This window comes from Hyla sarda, chromosome 4 (assembly GCF_029499605.1).
Source record: "Hyla sarda isolate aHylSar1 chromosome 4, aHylSar1.hap1, whole genome shotgun sequence".
Classification (NCBI taxonomy): domain Eukaryota; kingdom Metazoa; phylum Chordata; class Amphibia; order Anura; family Hylidae; genus Hyla; species Hyla sarda.
In genome coordinates, this window is record NC_079192.1 from 293,725,247 (window position 1) to 293,748,900 (window position 23,654).

At 41.1% G+C, this 23,654-nt stretch overlaps 1 protein-coding gene across 2 annotated transcripts in view; it reads right to left on the reverse strand.

The window, feature by feature from the left end:
* STAB2 (stabilin 2) overlaps positions 1-10,270 on the reverse strand; it is a 121,944-nt gene extending 111,674 nt beyond the window's left edge. The window contains exons 1-3 of one of the 2 annotated variants that reach the window (XM_056574537.1): positions 9,863-10,270; positions 7,550-7,683; positions 5,985-6,100 (exon numbers count right to left, since the gene is read on the reverse strand). In XM_056574537.1, coding sequence (XP_056430512.1) covers positions 5,985-6,100; positions 7,550-7,683; positions 9,863-10,153 — 541 coding nt within the window. In that variant the 5' untranslated portion in view covers positions 10,154-10,270. Of the gene's footprint in view, positions 1-5,984; positions 6,101-7,549; positions 7,684-9,123; positions 9,411-9,862 lie in introns of those variants that run through there. The other variant, XM_056574538.1, reaches the window with a different exon arrangement.
* Between the last annotated feature and the right edge of the window lie 13,384 nt (positions 10,271-23,654).

Here is a 23,654-nt window from a genome sequence, read left to right on the forward strand (position 1 = left end):
TACCCCTTCATGTTTTAGGTAGTTTAAGGTATCTGTTTAATTCTGTGGATAACATAGCACATAGCATCTTCCATAAATATATACATAAATATTCAGATGTTTGCCAGGACCTCTGAATCCTAAATAGTTTCAAAATCAAAAAAAATTAATTTGTATAGGCCTTAGTTTTTCTGCAGTTGAAAATGCATTCTGCAGTTTTTCTGGTTAAAATAAGAACCCTTAACAGTCCTGTTACTATCTGTGCTGCACTGCAGGCAGACGCTTGGCAAGGGCAGCCCAATTTCCCTTTAAGGGTATGTTCCTAGGGTGGAATTTACGCAATTCCGCAGAAATTCTGTTTAGCAAAGCTTGCTGAAGGAAATTGTGGAATTTTGCCAGAATTGCGGCGGGATTCAAGCCCCATTGAAAGCAAAGGGTTTCTGCTGCAGAATTCCGCAAAATATAATCCTGGTCTTATATTTTTGTGGAATGCGAATAGCGGAAATTCTGCTGTTTGAATGGCACTGTGGAATCCCATTCAAATCAACAGGCAGTAAATTATGACGGAATTTTCAGCGGAAATTCCACCTTGTGAATATACCCTTAAAGGGGTACTCCGCTGCTCAGCGTTTGGAACAACCGGGAGATCGTGACACCATAGCCCCGCGCCCTAGTTATGTCACACCTCGCCCCCTCAATGCAAGTCTATGAGAGGGGACGTAAGTACCCCTTTAACCAGTAAGAACATTTAAGGGATATTGCAATGATAAACATTTATGAAATATACATAGGATTAGCCATAACTGTCAGATAAGTGGTGGTTATGGTGGGGGGAACTTTATCAAGTTCTTTAAACAAATTCTTCTCCACTGTATTCACTGAGGAAAATGAAATGCCAGGTGAAATACAGCGAGATAAGATAAACTCCCCAGTACAGGTCACCTGTCTAACACAGGAAGAAGTACAGGTCACTTGTCTAACCCAGGAAAAAGTACAGTGCTGCCTACAAAAAATCAAAATAGACAAATCACCAGGTCCATGGCATTCACCCCCGTGTTCTAAAGGAATTAAGTAATGTAATAGACAGACCCCTATTTTTAATATTCAGGGACTCTATAGTAACAGGGACTGTTTCCCAGGACTGGCGCATGGCAAATGTGGTGCCAATATTTAAAAAGGGGACAAAAGGTGACCCCAGGAATTATAGGCCTGTTAGTTTAACCTCCGTTGTATGAAAATTGTTTGAGGGTTTTCTAAGGGATGCTATTTTGGAGTATCTTGATAAAAATAAATGTATGACCCCATATCAGCATTGCTTTATGAGGTCAGTCTTGGGTCTTGTCCTATTTAATATATTCATTAAAGACCTTGTAGAGGGAATGAATAGTAAAGTAGCAATCTTTGCAGATGATACTAAACTCTGTAAAGCGGTAAACACAATAGAGGACAGTACACTGTTACAAATGGATCTGGATACGTTGGAGGTTTGGGCTGGGAAGTGACAAATGAGGTTCATCACTGATAAATGCAAGGTAATGCACATGGAGAGGAAACATCCAGGCTGGGATTATGTATTAAATGGGAGAACACTGATGTGAAAAAGGACTTGGGAGTCTTAGTTAATAGTAAATTTAGCTGTAGTGACCAGTGTCGGGCAGCTGCTGCCAAGGCAAATAAAATCATGGGGTGCATCAATAGGGGCATAGATGCCCACGACATGGAAATAATTTTACTGCTGTACAAATCACTAGTCAGACCACACATAGAATACTGTGTACAGTACTGGGCACCAGTGTACAAGAAAGATATAGTGGAGCTGGAGAGGGTTCAAAGAGGGGCAACCAGAGTAATACGGGGAATGGGAGGACTACAGTACCCAGAAAGATTATCAGAATTAGGGTTATTTAGTTAAGTAAAAAGAAGGCTTATGGGCCACCTAATAACTATGTATAAAAATATCAGGGGGCAGTACAGAGATCTCTCCCATGATCTATTTATACCCAGGACTGTATCCATAACAAGGGGGCATCCTCTATGCTTAGAGGAAAGAAGGTTTCTACACTAGCACAGACGGGGGTTCTTTACTGTAAGAGCAGTGAGACTGTGGAATTCTCTGCCTGAGGAAGTGGTTATGGTGAACTCTGTAAAAGAGTTCAAAAGGGGCCTGGATGCATTTTTGGAGAATAATAACATCACCGGTTATGTGATGTCAGGAAGGAATTTTTACCTCTAGTATGAGGGTTTTTTGCCTTCCTCTGGATCAACTCAGTAGGGACTCGTTAGGGTTATAGGTTGAACTTGGTTGGCTCTGGTCTTTTTTCAACCTTATGAACTATGTTACTATGTTACTTATAGTAAGAAATTGCCCATAGCAACCATTAATAGCTTAGCTTTCTACCCAGACTAATTCTAGGCAGAAGGAACTTTGGTATCACATCACCCATTACGAGTCCTACCATTGACTACCAGCCATGTCCTGTGTCTGCAGTGGTGTCATGAATTAGAAACCTGGAATGCTAAAAACTGGAACTATATTAGCGATAGTGCTGAATCAAGGTTATGTTTTGTATCCAACGAGAATGGAGTATTCATGGTGTGCTCTTCAGTCCTGCCTTTGCTGTGGTGTGACACACGGCCCCTACTGCTGGTGTGATGATGTTCTGGGGAGCCATTGCATACCAGTCGGTCCCAAGTAGTGACACAAGGGATACATTTCCCTGAGCCAAGAATTCACACCAGAAATTTCCAGACTGTCCGTGAAAAAAATGAATGTGTCATTGATTTTTTTAAAGTTAGAGGAACAAGGGCAGATTAATGTGATTGTAATAATCATTGTTTTAATGATTATAGGAAATGCCCCTAAAGTGTTTATATCAGTATTTTGAGCTTTATACTTATATTACATATATTCATTTTCATTCCTCATTGTTTTCCTGCATGCCCATAACAATGTTGGCTGTCCTTGACTTTTTAATAAATTGTCCAGAAAAAGGAAATAAATCAGGTTGGCAACTCTTACTCACACCCTTAAAGGGGTACTCCGGTGAAAACCTTTTTTCTTTTATATCAACTGGTGGCAGAAAGTTAAACATATTTGTAAATTACTTCTATTAAAAAATCTTAATCCTTCCAGTACTTTTTAGCTGCTGAATGCTACAGAGGAAATTCCTTTCTTTTTGGAACACTGATGACATCACGAGCACAGTGCTCTCTGCTGACATCTCTGTCCATTTTAGCAACCATGCATAGCAGATGCATAGCAGATGTATGCAAAGGGCAGCATGGTGGCTCAGTGGTTAGCACTGCTGCCTTGCAGTGCTGGGGACTTGGGTTCAAATCCCACTAAGGACAACAATAAATAACACGTTATTATTATTATAATAACGTCAGCCGAGAGCACTGTGCTCGTGATGTCATCAGAGAGCATTCCAAAAAGAAAAGAATTTCCTCCGTAGTATTCAGCAGCTAATAAGTACAGGAAGGATTAAGATTTTTTAATAGAAGTAATTTACAAATATGTTTAACTTTCTGCCACCAGTTGATTTAAAAAAAAAAAAGGTTTTCACCGGAGTACCCCTTTAAATTCATGCCTATTTGACTATTCAGGGAAAAGCTATTTAAGTATTTATGAAAAAGAAAACAAAAGGGTGCAATATGTGCCGTTACCTCTTAACTCATAAGAATTGATAGGTGAGACAGGTAATGTACTCACCTTCCAATGTTGCGCTTTGGGCACAACACCACCTTGTACTTATGATGCTAAAGTTATGTGTACATGAGACAAATTTATCAAAATGTTGCATGGAGTACATGTGTGGGATTTTTGCTTCTGTGATGCTGTAGGCAAGTGAAAACATTGCTGGTAATGATTTGAAACTTTGGAGCCCTCTGTGACAAAATTTGAAGAAAAGTTGCACATGATAAATTCAGAACCATTGTTAAATCAAAGGGCAAAATGGTTTAAGTAAGCAAAGAATAATTTCAGGACAAAAAGTTTTACAAAAAGTCACATAATCATTGTGCTAAATTTGCAAATGTTTTACACAACAAAAGATGTGCAAAATGCTTAATAAATTCCCTGTCATATCTGTAGCTGAGAGCTTCCCACATCCAACCATATCCAACCATTCCCAAAGCTTGCGGCAGTATGTCAGACTACAGAGAAGGTCAAACAAGAATCCAGATCCCCTTCCATTTCTAACCAGGATTTTTCCAGTGCAAACAAACATAAAAACTAATAATAATAATAATAATAATAAAAAAAGAAGAAAAAAAAAAAAACTGAATTCTTTATCTGTTAGAAATAATTTACAGACTTTATGTGGTAATGAGGGAATTATGCGGTCGGACAATCACCTATGGGATATATTGCTAGCGGTTTTAAATTCTCTTATGTAATAATGGAAAACCACTAAATACCCAATTGGCTGCTTAGGCTACGATTACATATGTCTGGTGTCTGGCATAGGTAAACCCAGCCTAAATTTTGATGCAACTGATGCCACAACTGATGAAAACATGCATCAGTTGTCATCAGTTGTTTAGCATCTGGTGTCCAGTGTTTCTGAATGCTGCACAGGGAATGAGTCCAATTATCCTGTGTTCAAACTGAGATTATGGATGAATGTGAACTGTTCCATTTAGGCCCCCTTTACATATATGTGGCGTCCGGTGTCAGTTCCCTCCGATGCTGCAAAAGCTGTGTCGGAGGGAAAATGAAACCAGATCTGATCCCATTAATTTGAATGGGACTATTCACAATCATCCAGCGTCTCAATTTATACGCCGGATGATTGGACTCGCCGGACCGTCACAGACAGAGGAACGCACCTAGCTGCGTTCCCCTGTCCATGCTGCATACCTGTAAAGCTTCAGTTGTCGGACCCCGTGTTTGCACCGGAGGCATCTCTGGACAGAACTGAAAGCATATTGCAAGTATCGGCTTTTGCCTCCAGCGCTTCATCTCGAGGACTGCTACAATGAGTACTACACAACCAGGGTGCTTCCTGCTGTTACCAAACGAAAACTCCATGCAGCTCCCTGCGAGCATGCTGGGAGTTCTAGTGCTGGAGGCACTCTGTCTAATGCTAGAAGCACCCTGTTTTGAGCAATTACAGGCTTTTTTTTCATGTTTTGTACTACTAACCCACCAGGATTGATTATGCCTACCTTTCCCCACAGCTTTATTTTCAAGGTAGGCATTGTCAATCCTAGTGGGCTAATGGTACAAAACATGAAAAAAAACAACTTTAGTTTCTCAAACTGATGGCAACTGATGGTTTTGACTGATGACAATTTCGTCGTGCCATCAGTTGTGAACAGTTAAAGTAAAAAAACTGAGCCTGACACAACTGACATACGTAATCCTAGCCTAAAATGAATGGGATCAGTTCTGACATCAGTTCATTCCTGCACCTTTTCGACAGCACTGGAGGAAAAAGATGCTGGATGACGCATATATGTGAAGGAGGCCTTAAAGTGTACATAGAAAGTTAGGTATAAAATGATTGTAGTCCAGCACTGTGCACAAGAGTCATTTTTCTAAATTACAAGCAGTTAAAAGCCTTTAAAGGGGTACACCGCCAAAAAACATCTTATGCCCTATCCAAAGGATAGGGCATAAGATGTCTCCCCGCTGCCGGCCTGGAGATCGCAGGGGTCCCCAGCGGCTTGGACCCCCGCGTTCAGACATCTTATCCCTTATCCTTTGGATAGAGGATGAGATGTTTTTCGGCAGAGTACCCCTTTAAATACCTGAAGGGAGCTGCCATTGCCCATGATCTCTGCCACATATAAAATATAGGGTCTCCTACTTGTCCACAGCCATCAAGGAACCCAGGGCCATTAGATAATATGGCACTGGGTCTCGCGCAGGCTACGATTACCTAGGAGCAGGAGGCTCCATCTCCTGTTGCATAGTTTTACGTGGCTGGGAGCATGAATAACTTAGTAGGCATAACGTTGGCATGTAAAATAAATGTAGAAATTCAATTTCAGTAACTTACCCATACAGTCAGGTCCCCAAAACCCTGAGCAGCACTTGGGAAGAAGTCTTTCTGACTCACAGGTATGTTGACAACCAGGAAGGGAGAGAGAAGTGGTTGTTATTTTCAAGAAATACCTTGAACAAAAGATTTAGCCAGAAGTTAGGATCAGACTTGTTATTCCATAATATACATTAGATACAACATTTTCTCTAATATTACTGCATGGTGTTGTAGTAAGTGGACATTTTGTAGCAACTTACAACTTAGTTCATATGTATAGAATTATTATTTTTTTTATCCCGTAAGGACTGGCTGAAAGGGTTTCCATACCATGACAACCCCTGATAGAAACAAAACTTGTGTTTTCCTCGACTTGTCAAAGAACTCAAACATTTAGGGACATGGTCAGGGATTTTAGAGAAACAGCGGTGATTGCATTACTGGAAGTGACGTTGACCTCTTTGACAAGTCTAGGAAAATGACATAACCTGGTCCAGCATTCACTTGTTGTTCACCACTCTTCATTGTATCAATGTACTGTAGTAATATATCGTGGCCATTCATCTTAAAGGGGTACTCTTGCGGAAAACAATTTATTTTAAATCAACTGGTGTCAGAAAGTTATACAGATTTGTGAATTACGTCTATTAAAAAATCTTAATCCTTCCAGTACTTATCAGTTGCTGTTTCCTACAGAGAATGTTCTTTTCTTTTTGAATTTCCTTTCTGTCTGACCCCAGTGCTCTCCTCTGACCCTTCTGTCCATGTCAAGAACTGTCCAGAGTAGGAGCAAATCCCCATAGCAAACCTCTCCTGCTCTGGACAGTTCTTGACATGGACAGAAGGGTCAGAGGAGAGCACTGGGGTCAGACAGAAAGGAAATTCAAAAAGAAAAGAACATTCTCTGTAGGAAACAGCAACTGATAAGTATGGACAGAGGTGTCAGCAGAGAGCACTGTGGTCAGACAGAAAGGAAGCAGCTGATAAGTACTGGAAGAGTTTTTTAATAGAAGTAATTTACAAATCTGTATAACTTTGTGGCACAAGTTAAGTTAAAATAAATAGTTTTCCACCGCAGTAACCCTTTAAGGGCTGTTCATGTAATACATAGATAAGTTGAGTCTGCCAGAGTGTCAATGGCTCTCTACTCCATGACATCTATATTCTGTATAACAGTGTTTTTCCAATCAGGGGGCCACCAGCTGTTGCAAAACTACAACTCCCACCATGCCTGGACAGCCAAAGGCTGGGAGTTGTAGTTTTGCAACAGCTGCAGGCACCCTGTTTGGGAAACACTATCTAAGGGTTGGCTCGCACGTGACGTGGCGGATCAGCAGGGGGTTTCCTGCAGCTGAAATTCTGCTTTCGGAATTCTGTAGCGGTAAAACCACAAGCGGAATTTCAGCTGCAAGGATTGTCTCAGACAACCCTTTTACAGGCTAAGATACATTCATTGGAGGAGGGAGCAGCATTTCCAAAAAATATTACTAAGGTCAGAAAGAGATAAAAAAAAGAGGGAAAAACTATGTCCATCATGAAAGGTCATAGGAATAGTATTATTGTATGTAGTAAAGGAAAATTACCGGCAGCCTCTGATTCCACTCCCCGTCGTGATTTTCTTAAAATCATGGGTACAGTTTACACCAACACTTACTACGCATGATTTGCAATCAGTTTTGTATGTAACTAACTTTTTTTCATCACACCGGTTGTTTGCCTGAAGAACAGAAAGTAAATACATTATAACCATGGACCTTATGGTTATAGATACATTACAATGTGGGCGGCGAGCCTATTCCAATTTAAACTTGCAGTTGGAAACGTGCTGCTATCTCGCAATTTCATCCACCCGTGTGAACAGACCCAAAGGCCGGGTTCACACGACAGAATTTGTGCACTGAATTCTGCTTGGATTTATAGCCAACTCACTTTAATGAAATTCCTGCACCAGAAATTCTGCAGTGTGAATGGGACAACAGAATTCCATTGAAGTGTATTGGCTATAAATTCATGCAGAATTCCATGCAGAATTTCTGCACTGAATTTTGCATGGAACTCTGCATTAAAAAATTCTGCATGAATTTATAGCCAATACACTTCAATGAAATTCTGCTGTCCCATTCATACTACAGAATTTCTGCTGCAAGAATTTCATTGAAGGGAATTGGCTATAAATCCATGCAGAATTTTCATGCAAAATTCAGTGCAGAAATTCTGCCGTGTGAACCCGGCCTTAGGCTAAGTTTCCAGTTGGTTTTTTTTTCTGGCAGTTTTTGGAGATCTGCCACTGCAGTTTTTGAGCCAAAGTCAGAAGTGGATCCATAAGGGAGGACAAGTGTAAGTCCTTCCTTTATATATCCTATTCCTTTAAAAAAAAATATACTTCTGACTTTGGCTCAAAAACTGCAGTGGCAGTATTCCAAAAACTGGCAAAAAAAATAACCAAGTGGAAACTTAGCCTTAGGGTTTTTTGCTGCTGTTTTTCCCACCCTTTGAAGTCAACAGATAGGAAAATAAGCAGCAAAATACACATGTGTAAATATACCCTTGGTAAGGAATACTTTAAATATACTATACCAGATATGGCATAATTGCAGAATAAGGCTGGGTTCACACTGCAGAATTTCTGGACAGAATTTCTACCGGATATCGAGGTGGCGGCGCTAGGACTGAGCAGACTGCATTGCTGTCCCCATAGATTGCAATGCATTTCTTGGTGGATCTTTTGGGAGATCTTCTCAGAAATGCATTGCCATCTATGGGGATGGCAATGTAGTCCGCGCAGTCCTAGAGCTGCCGGCTCGATCTCCGGCAGAAATTCTGCCCAGAAATTCCACAGTGTGAACCCAGCCTAACCGTTCAACAGATAAACAAACAGGGTTTAACACGTTTGCTACATTTAGTATTATATCACCATATCAATATATTTAGAGGCTAAAATGACACACGAAAAGTTATCAAACTATGTAAATCATGAAATAATACTGTAGATAAGTGAACCTGCAATAGCTGACACTCACTATTCCTTCTTCAGCATAACCTTATATACAATGCAAAGTGGCCTCAAAAATATCTTGTGTCGTACAAAAAACAAAATGCCACCAAACTACAGCAATAACATAGATTAATACATATGGGATGCTTGGCTATTTCTTACCATGAGTGTCTGCGACCCTGTACAGAAGCTCAAGAGACCCAAAAGAGCTGGTACAATTATGACTGCCGTCTTTCTCTTCATGGTGATAAAAGTTTTGTCCTGTCACTATTGTGAACAGTCATAAATATGATAGTTCCAGAGGTTTTCCATTTCCCTACAAGCACTTTGTGTCGGCAGTGTCTCTTAATAATTTCTCTACTCTAGTCCCACCTCTCTTTCCTGTACAAGGTTAAAGAGCTGAGCATGTGAAATCTTCCAATTACAGGACAACATGAAAAGTTTCACTATACGAGTTAAGAGCTCCATATTGATACTGCCAAATGGCAGGATATCCTAAATGAGCAATGGGGTGAAGAGGCTGATGAGCTGCTGACATCAAGCCCTCTTTGTTGTCATCTACCAGTTTATTGAGGTCTTTAAAAGTGACCATTGTGAGGTCCCTAAGAATAATCCTGACCTTAATAGAATTCAGATAATTTCTTCTGAGATTGTTCACATCATCCACTCCCATTTCTAAGTTGATTCGAAAGAAAAAAAAACGATATGCAATATGTCTGCCAGGACAAGACAGAAAGTTAACAAACATTAGCTACTGCTCTAATTTATGCTTTAGTAACATGCGACCCATGTAATGTTTTCTGAGGAAATCCTATTTGATGCACATCAAAGAAATATGTCAAATGTGACGTGAACAACAGTGTACTGACATTATAAATGAAACAGACTAGTAACCATTCACCTTTCCGGCCAATAGGTCAGTAATTTGTAAAGGATCCAATGGACATATTCCATTCATTATTCTCAAATAAACTTCTGGTTGAAAGTTTCCTGTTTCTATGTTTTTACTCTTCTTCAGGGTAACGGTAGCCAAGTACAAATCGTGCAGCACTGACCATGTTATAAGTCTATGAAAATGAGATATAGCAGGTATAGCATTTGTTTTTTTCAGATAACTTTTTGGAGTAACTTTTTGGAGTATGTACATAAAGAGTGACACTTTTTCTGTCCTTACTTTTTCAGCAGGCTCCATTTATAATTTTCAGTAGTCCCTAAACAAGTAGCTGGCCAAGGCCTTTATAATGTCTCCTATACATGGTACATACAGAAAAGACAAGATTCTGCTCTCCTGTATTTCTGTAGCAGCAGCAGCAGCATGGAGGACATTATAGAGCAGTAACAAGAATTCTAAGCTTGGTGAGATCTAATACTCACAGTTAGCTCTTGTGTAGTCTCTTTGCAATCTTTGTTTGCTTCTGGCTCCCCCTTCTCCATAGAATTGTTTAGACAGCATGTAACTCAATCCCTCTGAATAAAGTTTGTTTTTCAGAGTGTTAAGGATGGGACAGTATCCTAAATAAAAATTGGTATTTTTCTTTTATTTGATCCATTACAAAATTTCTTGTACCTCGCTTGTAATTTTGATTCATGCAAATAAATGCTGCATGTACTGAAGCAAAAAGTTCCAGATTCATTTAGAGGCGCAGGCCTATTAATAATGTTGCGCATGTTTGACTGTCCATGTTAACATACAATTATGCTATAATTTATGCCAATTTTTTGTCATGAATTTTAGTAAATGTACTAGGCCATGTGTACAGGGAATAACATATCCCCCTTTATTCTGAGCTGAAAGATCTACCTCCTTTGCTAAACAATGTTGACATCCATTTCCCCTACAAGCTACATGGCACATTTAACTCATTACAGACAGAGATGAAGGAATAATGGCAGAGATTTATCAAAACCTGTCTAGAGGGAACGTTGCTGAGTTGCCCATAGCAACCAATCAGATCGCTTCTTTCATTTCTGAAAAGGCCTCTGAGAAATGAAAGAACTGATTGGTTGCTATGGGCATTTCAGTAACTTAAATAATTTAATGTAAGCAAATCTGAACATTTTGCTATTCGTTTTAGGTAAAATACTCAAAATGGGGGCTGCATTTTACAGATAATGATGATATTGATGGATCACATAGGACACAGCCTGGTGGGCTTTCCCCCTGTATGACAGCCAATCAAGTAGGACTACAGGGGTGATTGGTTTTAATTGCAAGAGGAATCAGTCTCAGTATTTGACTTGGGCAGGCAGGCTAAAGCGAGCAGCCAATGCAGCCATTTTCTTCAGTAATTTATTGGTGTGGCTGATAGCATGCAACTGTAGTGTCCTGGGACCTATATTTCAGCTACCATACATAGAGTTGTTGAGTGGCTGTGAGAAAATCTTTTCTACCCTCATAAATCTGTAGGTAAGGATACTGTGCGTAAACTACTATGAGGTGTAATAAAGATAGTAAGGGTTCAATTTGTATTTTCCTTCTATCAGATGAATGATGCCTTGGTCAGGTGATGCTTCTCAACTAGATCTTATACAGAAACGTCTGTAAGTCTGAGGGAAGAATGCCTAGTCCAGCCGCCTTACCCAGAGAGGTCTGACCTTTGCCAGAGTAAAACCTCCTAGCTCTGCTCCTGTTAGGCATAAATACATGTCGTGTTCCGGTACAGAACATGGTTCTGTACAGTCCTAAAGTCCCCTCAGGTAGAGTCCCTCAAGTCCACAGGGCTCTCCTGTGATATGTGATCAACTGATACCCAGAGTTCAAGAGGCACATGTAACCACAGGCAACCAGCTACCAATGGGTTTAGTCCAGTTCCCTGATATATAAGGGGCTGTATTCTCCACACTAGCTCTCTATTCTTCCTGCTCTATTCCTGGACGGTAAAGCAAGCACAAGTCCTGTACCAGTTCAGTCAAGCTAGGCCAAAGCCTACAAGTCTGCAGCCACATCTAATCTGTAAGTCTTCTATGTCTACAAGTCAAGTCTCTACTGTCCCTACCAAAGTCATAACAGTAGCACAGTGGCCTGCATCATTATTATTATCACTACAAGTCCAAGCAAGCCTGAGAGGTTCCCTGTGTCCCGGTCACCTCTGTGGAAGTTGGTTATCTGTAAAGACTGTTTTACTGCCTTCTTCAGTAAATTTCCAGTTAGTTCAAAACCTGCTTTGGACTCTCATTTAATATATGCTGTTTTGGGTTGGTTGTCGGTGGTGCCCTACACCATACAACCACATCCTGGCATCACGAACACTAGGGAGTAACAACATCTTGCCCCAGGGGTGATCCCACCACTCAGTCCGCTACACCCGTGGTCCCGCCATACACCAGTGGTATACCACATACACCTAGGCAAAAGTGTTATTCCTAGGTTTAATCCTGTCCAAGATCTAGATTGCTATGAGCAAGTCACTGTCCTGATAAAGTTGCATGTGCCATCATTCAAGATAAGATCCGGGCCACATGTAAGATGAACATGGTGCTGTACGGATTTTGGAGACGTTTGCCAAAAAATCGTCTCTAGTGTATGCTGTGGAGGCAAAGTGCTTAAAGGGGTATTCCAGGATTTTTTTTTATTTGACTATGCTACAGGGGCTGTAAAGTTAGTGTAGTTCATAATATAGTGTCTGTACCTGTGTGTGATGGTTTTCTCACAATTTTGATTTTCACCAATATTTATTTTTAACAGCATACAAAATTACTATTGTCTCAGATTTTTCCCAGGTTGCAATGCGGCCAAGACCTGACTCACTAGTCAGCTGAGGACAGGGAGCCTGTCTGCTTCAATGGGTGGAGGGTTCGCTTGGTGGGAGAGAGATCAATCTGCAACTAATGCAACAGCTGTAGGCACCCTGATTGAAAAACACAGGTCTTTTGAATGGATGCAGCTCTTTTATGTTTCAAAGGGTGGGGTAACTGATGTGTGGGAGGGAGGAAAATTGAATTATGGGATTTGTAGGCAAAGAAGAAAACTCAAAAAGGAAATACGAGTTCACAAAAAGCTAGCCACGGTGTTATGGTAATCTCACAACACAGCCATTTAGCCCCAAGACAAGCGCAGATCCTTCCTAAGCATGTCCATTACTGCCTGCCAGGTACGTACTAAAATCACCTTATGGTGGATAATCCCATTAAGTCTTCAGCTCCAAGTAGTATTGTCCTAGACAGAGAAGGATAACATTGAACACGGTTGCGTCTGTGCACACTCATCTCTTTAGTAAAGGTTGGGGATTGTTCTGTGTGGCTCATCACATCACAGAAGTTTCCTGCATACGTCCCAAAAACTGGGTATTGTGCAACAAAATCCATGTACAAGTATTTGTATCACAGTAAGCCAGCCTGTTTAGACCTTCCACAGTAGCATGGACTTTATCCTGTCTGCACACCGCATTCTACCATGCGTAACTTCACTTACACGAGCAAAAGCACACTAGAAACTTTCCAGTATATCTGCTGGAAAATCTATTTCTTCAAAAGACAGTGACCAAGTATTCATTCATTCATCAATTCTAAAGACTATAATATTCCACTCTGTACTGGCTTTGATGTGCACAGAAGAGTCAGTAAATAGTTTGAGTTGTTTTTACATAATCCTAGTGTATAGAGGTCTTATTACTAATACGGGGAATGGGAGGACTACAGTACCCAGAAAGATTATCAGAATTAAGGTTATTTAGTTTAGAAAAAAGAAGGCTTAGGAGAGACCTAATAACTATGTACAAATATATAATGGGACAGTACAGAGATCTCTCCCATGATCTATTTATACCCAGGACTGTATCTATAACAAGGGCGCATCCTCTACATCTAGAGGAAAGAAGGTTTCTACACCAGCACAGACTGGGGTTCTTTACTGTAAGAGCAGTGAGACTGTGGAATTCTCTCATGGAGGAGATGGTTATGGTGAACTCTGTAAAAGAGGTCAAAACGGGTCTGGATGCATTTTTGGAGAGTAAGAACATTGCTGGTTATGTATACTAGATTTATAGGGACAGAAGGTTGATCCGGGGATTTATTCTGATGCCATATTTGGAGTCGGGAAGGAATTTTTGCCTCTAGTATGAGGGTTTTTTGCCTTCCTCTGGATCAACTCAGTAGGGACTCATTAGGGATATAGGTTGAACTTGATGGACTCTGGTCTTTTTTCAACCTCATGAACTATGTTACTATGTATGTTACTGCACTTTGCACTACGGGAACAACTTATTTTCCAAAAGCATTGTTGGGCTCACAGAGGACCACCAGATTAGTCTCACCACCACCACGGGACTTCTATTCTCAGCTAGCCTAAAATGATTCCCTTAAAGGGGTACTCCACCCCTAGACATCTTATCCCCTATCCAAAGGATAGGGGATAAGATGTCTGATGGCAGGTGTCCCGCTGCTGGGGACCCCCGCATTCTACCATGCCGCACCCACCTGCCACGGCTTCCGGAACCGCAGCTGCCACGCCCTCTCTCATAGACTCGCATTTAGGGAGCGGGTGTGACGTCACACGGGGGCGGAGTTGTGACGTTACGATCTTCCGTTCTCGTGGTCGGGATGGTATTAGCCTGAGAGCCTCCAGCAGTTCCAGAAGCCGTTACAGGTGGGTGCTGCATGGTAGAATGCGGAGGTCCCCAGCGGCGAGACCCCGGCCATCAGACATCTTATCCCCTATCCTTTGGATAGGGAATAAGATGTCTAGGGATGGAGTACCCCTTTAAGTACCACAACTACATCAAGGAGGCATTCATACTGCACTGTTATATGTCCAAGAGAAAACTTTATCTACTCCTGATAGTACTGTGTGCTCAGTGTTTTTGCATCAAACTCAGTGCCACCAGAAATGATACTGCTCTGCACCAAGCATGTAGACAATGCTATTATACGTTTGCATGTCTCCAAAGATTGCTGTTGACAGCACTGTGCTGGGGAAATCTTTCATTTGCTTAGAAGCGCCACTAAACATTTTTTGTGGCAATTTAAAAGGGTACTCCGGTGGAAAACAAATGTTTTCAAATCAACTTGTGCCAAAAAGATTTGTAAATTACTTCTAATTAAAAATCTTAATCCTTCCAGTACTTATCTGCGGCTGTATACTACAGAGGAAGTTGTGTTGTTCTTTACAGTCTGACCACAGTGCTCTCTGCTGACACCTCTGTCCATGTCAGGAGCTATCCAGAGTAGAAGCAAGTCCCAATAGCAAACCTTTCCTGCTCTGGACAGTTCCTGACATGGACAGAGTTGTCAGCAGAGAGCACTGTAGTCAGACAGAAAAGAAATTCAAAAGAAAAGAACTTCCTGTGGAGCATACAGCAGCTGATAAATACTGGAAGGATTAAGATTTTGAAATAGAAGTAATTTGCAAATCTGTTTAATTTTCTGGAACCAGTTAATTTAAAAAAAAAAAACAAACTAGTTTTTCACCAGAGTACCCTTGCTTTGTAATAGCTGCAACTGTAGATTTTACAACTACAACAAATCGGATGTGTGTGAATACACCCTTACAGCAGAATGACAAATCTCCTGCCTTTCAAGAAGTTTTGCTTTTAGTAAGATATTTTGCAGCCCAGACTATCTTCAGAATAATATTGGTATAATAAAAAGGACATACAACATAACATTAACAGGGAGATTTATCAAAACATGAGCAAAGGAACAATGGAGCAGTTGCCCATAGCAACACATCAGATTCTAGCTTTCATTTTTAAAAGGCCTCTGAAAAAAGAGAGCTGGGATCTGATTGGTTGCTGTTCCACTGTTTTTCTGGACAAGTTTAAAATAATCTCTATTGTGAGATCTATCAAGGTGTCTTATAGTTAGATTCTCTTTGTTGCCCATTGTAACTAATCACAGATCAGCTTTTATTTTACCAGAGCAATGTGAGATATGAAAGCTAAGTTGGTTGTTATGGACAATACAATGAATCCTAATATAAGACCAATTATACACATTGCTGTTGGTGTTTCTGTGTCTCACCTTATTGGGACCCGCATTATCAATGTTATTCTCTATCGTCAACATTTCCTGTAATACGGGGATGTGATGATGCTCGTCCATCTGTACTCCACACATGTGCCTTTGACTTGTATTGTTTCTGACTCTGCTTTTCCCTGCCAACTTGCTACTTCCTTTTAATCTTCCTTTTTGCCTTCTTACCTGGCTAATTTTTTTAACCAGCTCCATGATCAGTGTCCTTGTACCTATTTTGTCTCTTCTTGTTTCTAAACTCTGCAGCTTGTTTGCAACTTCCCAGACTACCCCTTTAATCACCAGGTTGCAGAAAGAACCCTCCAGAGACACACTTAAGGGGGTTGTCCACCATAAGGTGATTTTGCTACTTACCTGCCAGACAGTAATGGACATGCGTAGGAAGGATCCGTGCTTGTCTTGGATCTAAATGGCTATGTTGTGAGTCCACCATAACAATAAGGAAAAAAGATGGGAAGTCGGGTGCAACCTGTGACCATAACACAATAGAACACAAAAAGAAAGAAAAGCTGGCCACTACAAAGGATGCACAACCAATGGAATGTAATGGAAATATAACAATTTTATTATAAGCACTTAGCTAGTACACAAACATTTAAAACCACTTAAAAGACAATGGGGGAGATTTATCAAAGGATTTAGACTGGTTTTTCCTGTCTAAATTTGTCGCACAAAAAGTCGCAGTCTAAATATGTGCGACTTTTCTGTGACTTTTGCTGTAGAGGATTTTTAGAACATGATGCATTCTAGTCTATTTTAGACGGAAATGCATTGGAAAATGCATTGGTGCTGAATTTATCAAGTGCGACTTTTGTGCGACAAGTCGCATCTGCCCAAAATACGCTGAAATGTCAGACCATGTTGGAGCAGGTCTAAATGCAGTTTAAGCTGTAGACCCTGAAGTCTGAGCACAGAATTTATCAAGGGCTGTGAGACCTTTGATAAATTAGGAGCACAATAGACAGGAGACTACCAAATACGCTGGTCTATAAGAATACCCAGAATAGACTAGATTAGTAAATGTCCCCCAATATACATGAGGTGGAGGCGTTTAATCCTCAATTCACCTGCCCCCAGGTAAGTAAAATAGTAACTAACAGGAGGATCCCTGACAAAATAGTAAATATAGTATAAAGCCAGATAGTCATGCATATAAAGATTCAAACGTGCAAAAATATAAAAAATAATGCAAAGCAATTTGCTCAGTGAAAGAATGTCAGAGTGTCACAATATGTGAATATTTTAATACCATCATATGAACAATAACTGAACAGTGTGAGCAGCTCAAAATAAATAAATGCAGAATATCAATGTCCCCTCACCAACCTGGGGGACGCAGCAGCTCCACGCATTCTGCTGCCTACCACGGCAGCTTCCTCAGGAATTCACACTATATCTACTATTTTGTCAGGGATCCTCCTGTTAACTACTATTTTAATTACCTGGGAGGCAGGTATATTGAGGGTTACATTCCTCCACCTCATGTATATTGTCTTTTAAGTGGTTTTAAATGTCTGTGTACTAGCTAAGAGCTTATAATAAAATTTGTATATTTCTATTACATTCCATTGGTTGTGCATCCTTTGTAGTGGCCAGTGAGTCCACCATAATGCTGAGTAAATGAGGTAACTATTCTCCCTCCCACACATCAGCCACCCTACCCATTGAAGCACACCTGAGCTGCCTTCCATGCTGTGCTGTAAACAATAGATCAGTGTTTTCTAACCAGGGTGCATCCAGCTGTTGCAAAACTACAATTCACTGCAGAATGATCTCCCTCCCACCCAGTGGTTGCTCCACCTATTAAAGCTCAGACAGGCTCCCTTTGAACGTATGACTAGTGATGTAATGTCTCGGGCCACACTGCAACCAGGGAAAACCAGAGATGACACTCAATTTGTATGATGTTAAATACAAACATTGGGGGCAAAGATCACCCATCAGACCAGCCATCAAACACAGGTACAGACACTGTACACTAACTTTACAGCCCCTGTAGCACACAGTCAAATAAAAAAAATAAAAAATCCTGGAATATCCCTTTGAAGTGATGACCTTAGGTGTGTCTCTGGTAGGCTTCTTCTGGCTATTAATAATTTAAGGGGTAGTCTGGCAATTAAGTTCTTTTTAAAAACTAGGCATTAAGAAGTTTAATGATATGAAGAACCCACCCTTACCTACCTCTCTCTCCGGCTACTGGTGCTATATTGGGCCTGATGTCCCACAGCCACTCAGCAGCTGACCCAGGACATCATCAGCGGGTGTGTGACGTCATGATACCAAATAGTTTATTTGGTTATTTTGTTCAGATATACAGCCCTGGGTGGTGAGCATAGATGCGCCCAACATGGGGCTACCCTTTAAATATGTATGAATGTTGCGTTTGCTCTGCATTAGTAACCTGATATTTTAACATTGTTTGCCAAGTCACTCTATGTAGGCATGATATGAAATATGAACACTGTATATGACTGTTCTCTAATACTGCTATCATGTATATTGTTAATATATTATATTATTATAAATATCTTATGGCTTTACCAATACATACATATACAATCATTTTATTTATTTCACTTTGTTTTCCTCAGTATATTATGTCTCCTCTTCTCCACTGAATACAGTAATCCTTAGAAGGGTTACCCCAACACTTCAGGACAATTAAACTAATTGCATAACTGCTTAACATAAGAGAAAGCGCATTTGTCAGCATGTACTTGTTTAGTTGTTTTTATAACATTCAGTCCTCAAGAAGAGCCCGGTTTTTCGGTAGGAACTAGGAAAACAAAGGAACTTCCTGCCGACTCATCAGATTCCTGTTGATTACTTCGTTAGCAAAGGAAAGCACATGCTGCATCGATAAATAGGATATACAACCACGTGCATCACAGAAAACAATGTGCATAATAAAACCTATTTATATTGGGATCAATTAAAAATCACCTTAAAAACATAAATGATAAACCTTTTCACCAGCTATTCCTAAAAAAAAAAAAAAATACAACCACTAGCTAACAAAAATGTACAAATGCTTATGACCAAATAACCATGTGCATAAAGCCAGATAGCTTAGTGCAAAAGAGAGAAGGGGGAATTGCGTGGGGTCTAGGGAAATCTTTCTCTGATATGGGGAAAAATGCCCTAATCCTAGGTAGAGATGTAGCCCTAATGAAGATGCCTCAGGCCCAAGAGCCTGAGAGGGGCCCATTAAGACTCTCTTTCCTATAGGAGTAAACAAGTGCAATGGAAACCCCCCAGTTAGCTGCAGCCTTCTAGATATTAAAAGGAATGCTTAAGTTCTCCGATGTGGCTAGAGCTGTATACCAAACCCTTGGCCTATTACACAAACTAAACTTCCAACCATGCTCATGTGATCACAGCGGCGAAGGGGATATCACCAGATGTTAGAGCATGGAATGCGTCCTGCATGTCATTAGATACAATGGAGTGCCGGCTATTGTAATAATAACTAGTGTTGAGCGGCATAGGCCATATTCGAATTCGCGAATATTCGCGAATATATGGACGAATATTCGTCATATATTCGCGAATATTCGCATATTCGTTATATTCTCGTTTTATTTTCGCGTATGCGAAAATACGCGTATGCGAAATTAACATATGTGATAATTCGCATATGCGAAAATTAGCATATGCTAATTTTCGTATATGCGAATTTTCGCACGCCAGTCTCACACAGTAGTATTACAGCCTTCTTTACACCACACAAGCTGGAAGTAGAGAGGGCTGATCACTGTGATGTGTACTGTGAAGAAAGAAAAAAAAAAAAAAAAACGAATATTCGTAATTACGAATATATAGCGCTATATTCGCAAAATTCGCGAATTCGCGAATATGCGATATTCGCGAATAATATTCGAATTGCGAATATTCGCGAGCAACACTAATAATAACGTCATAGATATTTAGGTGTGGAATGCATACTGTGCTGGGAAGAGCTAACTTGTTATTATTGAGATCACCAACAAATTCAATTAAGTTTTCCTTGCTCCCTGACCATTAAATAAAAATAGCTTCAAAGATTCCACGAAATGGGAGATGAATCGCGCTGCCACCAATAATCATTTAAAACTTTTATTGAAGGTAAGTTTCAAATATATAAAAGGATCCACGTTTCAAAGCCGGGCTGGCTTTTTCTTCCGGTGCGGTAAGACAGAAGACTTGAGCCACTTTAAAGTATAATGAACACAGACTAACAAGTGGGCTCACCTGTGTCCCCCATGTGCTTGCACGTATGCTAATCTCCCCCTGAGCTGGTGATTTTCCAGCTGAGTCCACTCCTTGGTCCAATCATAACACAGACCTCAGTATCAGACCCCCAACATAATACAGACCCAAGTATCAGACCCCTTATGTAATACAGAGCCCAATCACAAACCCCCAATGTAATACAGACCCCAGTATTAGATCCCCCTTCCCCAGGTGGGGTTCACCTAAACATGCTCTACGTATATATATATATATATATATATATATATATATATTTATATATATATAGTTATTTCAGTCAAGTACAAGTTATTTTAGCCGAGGTATATCCAGGGAACTGTGGTAATGGGGGTGTGATGAGGGCAAATGTTGTTACCCTAGGGGCAGATGGAATTAACCCCTTGTATTCGTGATGCCAGGGCGTAGTTTATACCACCCGAAGGTATACCGCTAGATCCTGGGCTAGGCACGGGAGCAATAATGACTCCGATGCCAATTTACAGATAATAGCTTTACTGAGGTTAGACAGATGGTAAAGTCTATACAGTTCAGCCAGGGCCCACAGAGGTGACCAGTGACCAGCAGAGACCTTAAGGGTTTGCTGGGACTTGAAGTAGATATAGTCAAATTAATGCAGGCCACGTTGACTTGACTGATGTCTGACAATACTGAGTCTGTAGCTTACTTGTAGCTGCTTGTGGCTGCAGACTGGACTTAAGGCCTCTTATGACTCTGGACACTCTCTAGGACTCAACTCTCTAGGACTCAGCAACGACTTGTAAGGAAAAAAGAGAGACCCAGGGCTTATATGGGGGAGACTAGCAGGGAGCCCATAGATCACCCCTGGGATCACCTGGTCACTGGTACTTCCTGGGTAACAATCACACGACAAGTCACATGGTAAACAGTCTTAAAGTGACAACGCTTTCTGAACACACTACATGGTATAATACATTAAAAAACATATTAACATGGGGGGACAGATGCAAGGGGGCCCAGGGGACACTGTAGGGAGGCTATCTAACAGGGCAGCAAGGGTACGAGGTAACACCTCCCATACTGGGCCACCACAAACTCCCCTCTTGAATAAAGCCATCCTTAGCGCCCAGTCCTAAAGGGCGGACGACTAACAGTGGCCACTGAGGCCTAGTGACAGTTCCTGGGGCATATTGGTATAAAATGTCCTTCACAGGTCTGGATAGTTAATAACAACAGGGGATGAGTCCATGTAGCACTTTAGAAATGTCCATACATGCTCCTTTGGGAAATAAATTGGTAGACACATGGGATTCATTACACTCTAGACACTGAAACACCTACATTGCGGATTGGGCTGCCGGAGGCTATTTACCCAATGCCTTAGCTACTGGGGCCCTTCGGTACTAAAACACTTCTCCCAGAACTCTAGACATATTTTATACAACACACCATTGTTACCTCCATATGCAGCATTTCTGTCACTCTACCTGCTTTACTTAAGTGGCAGGGGAACCCTCTGGCCAGGAGAGCACCCTGTACACTGGGACAGGAAAAATGTTAGATACATATAAACATTTTGACAATATGGACTGAAAATGTACATGTTAGATACAGTCCTGACTAGACATTTTGACTAACTCATATATACATTATATAGACTGACTAAATTAGTTGGACTTTGTGTGATCCTGTTTTTACTCCCTATATCTTGCAGGAAGCTGTCATGGCAGTGATTTAGTGGCTACGCTTCTCCTGATCACTGTACACCTTGACATTTTTGTACAAACATATTATATGCATTTTATTACAGCACACCATAATGGGAGTACAGATGCAAGGGGGCCCAGGGGACACTGTAGGGAGGCTGCCTGACAGGGCAGCAAGGGTACGGGGTAACACCTCCCATACTGGGCCACCATTGAACCATAAGTGATGTCTTCTCTATGTAGCAATTAGGTACCCTCCCAGTGGGTAGGTAATTCTTCCCCCAGAATGCCCCAGTAGGTAGCTAATCCCCCCCCCTTCCCCCCCAGAAAGTCCCTAGTAGGAAGGTCTCCCCCAAGAATTCCCCAATAGGTAAGTAATTCTGTTTTCTGTAGGTAGATATTTTTCCTCATTAGCTCCCTCTAAACAATAAAAATCTCAATAACCTTTCCGCCACTCACACGCTGAGGCCTGGCTCTCTCTTTCCTCCATACTAATATTAATAAAATGCAGTATACACAGACCAAAATCCCTGCATACAATGCCCATATAGTGGTGATCCCAGCTCTAAACATACTTTACAGACCGTATAAGTTATTTCAACCAAGGTATATCCAGGGAATAACAAGTGCCGTCTTCTTAACTACCTTTAAACAATTAAAGTCTCAATCCCCTTTTTGCCACTCCCATGCTGAGGCCTGGCTCTTCTTCATGCCGGGTTATCTGGAGCGGTGCAAGTCTCCTCTTGCAGATTGCATGTGATGCAATCATCCTCTTTGCCTGAGATTGTGTCACAGACTTTGTTTACTGCTGGGATCTGAGCACCACTAGAGCAATTTGGGCTGCTGTATAGGTGGTGAATTACACAGACTGCATGGACTGTATTTAAATGTATTTGGCAGGTGCGTATATTGCAGCATAGTGCTGACTCTCACCTATACTCTCTACCTAAGACAATACTGATTGGCGATGCCTACATCGGGGTACACCCGTGGAAAACTTTTTTTTTTAAATCAACTGGTGCCAGAAAGTTAAACAGATTTGTACATTACTGAACAGATAAGAAAAAGAATTACGGAGCAGCTCCCCAGTTCCAGGAGATCAGACATGTAACATCGCGGTCAGGCGGTGGGAGGACGGGGAGGCTGAGATATTACGGGGGGAATCAGACGTCAGGACCACAGCCGTATCGCACTTAGCGCACTTTTTGATCAAAATGTGTGTGTCCCATCCACCACGCGGAGGTGGCCTCATATCGGATGGGACCCTAACATGATAACTCACCTCTGCTGTGCATATAGCTTCTGACTGTGTGACATGTTGGATCAGCCATTGACTAAACCACCTCCAGTCTGAGAGGGGTGGGGTGCACGGCTAAAGAGGGTGCCACACCCCCCAACTTACAAACCCTCTTTATCTTTATCTGATATCTTTCTTTCATAGCCCATATTAATGTTAATGGGAAAGGGCATCCTGCCCCCTCCCATAGACATGAATGGAGGTGGTATGGCGTTACATCATGAGGGGGCGTGGCCGTGACATCAAGCCTCGGTCTTGGAGGCAGTGCCCGGCACAGTATGCCGGAGGCTGCACTGAGATCGTGTCGGGACCCCCCCTGCGATCATACATCTTATCCTCTTTGGATAGGGGTTAAGATGTATAAGGCCGCAATACCTCTTTAAAAGTTTATTATAAAACAATTCTAAGTACTTGTACTTGCATGGTACCTATTTCGATATAGCACCCTCCATTAATTTGCTGACGATGCAATTCCATAGAGATAGATCAGTTTTTAACTAACCAGAACATAG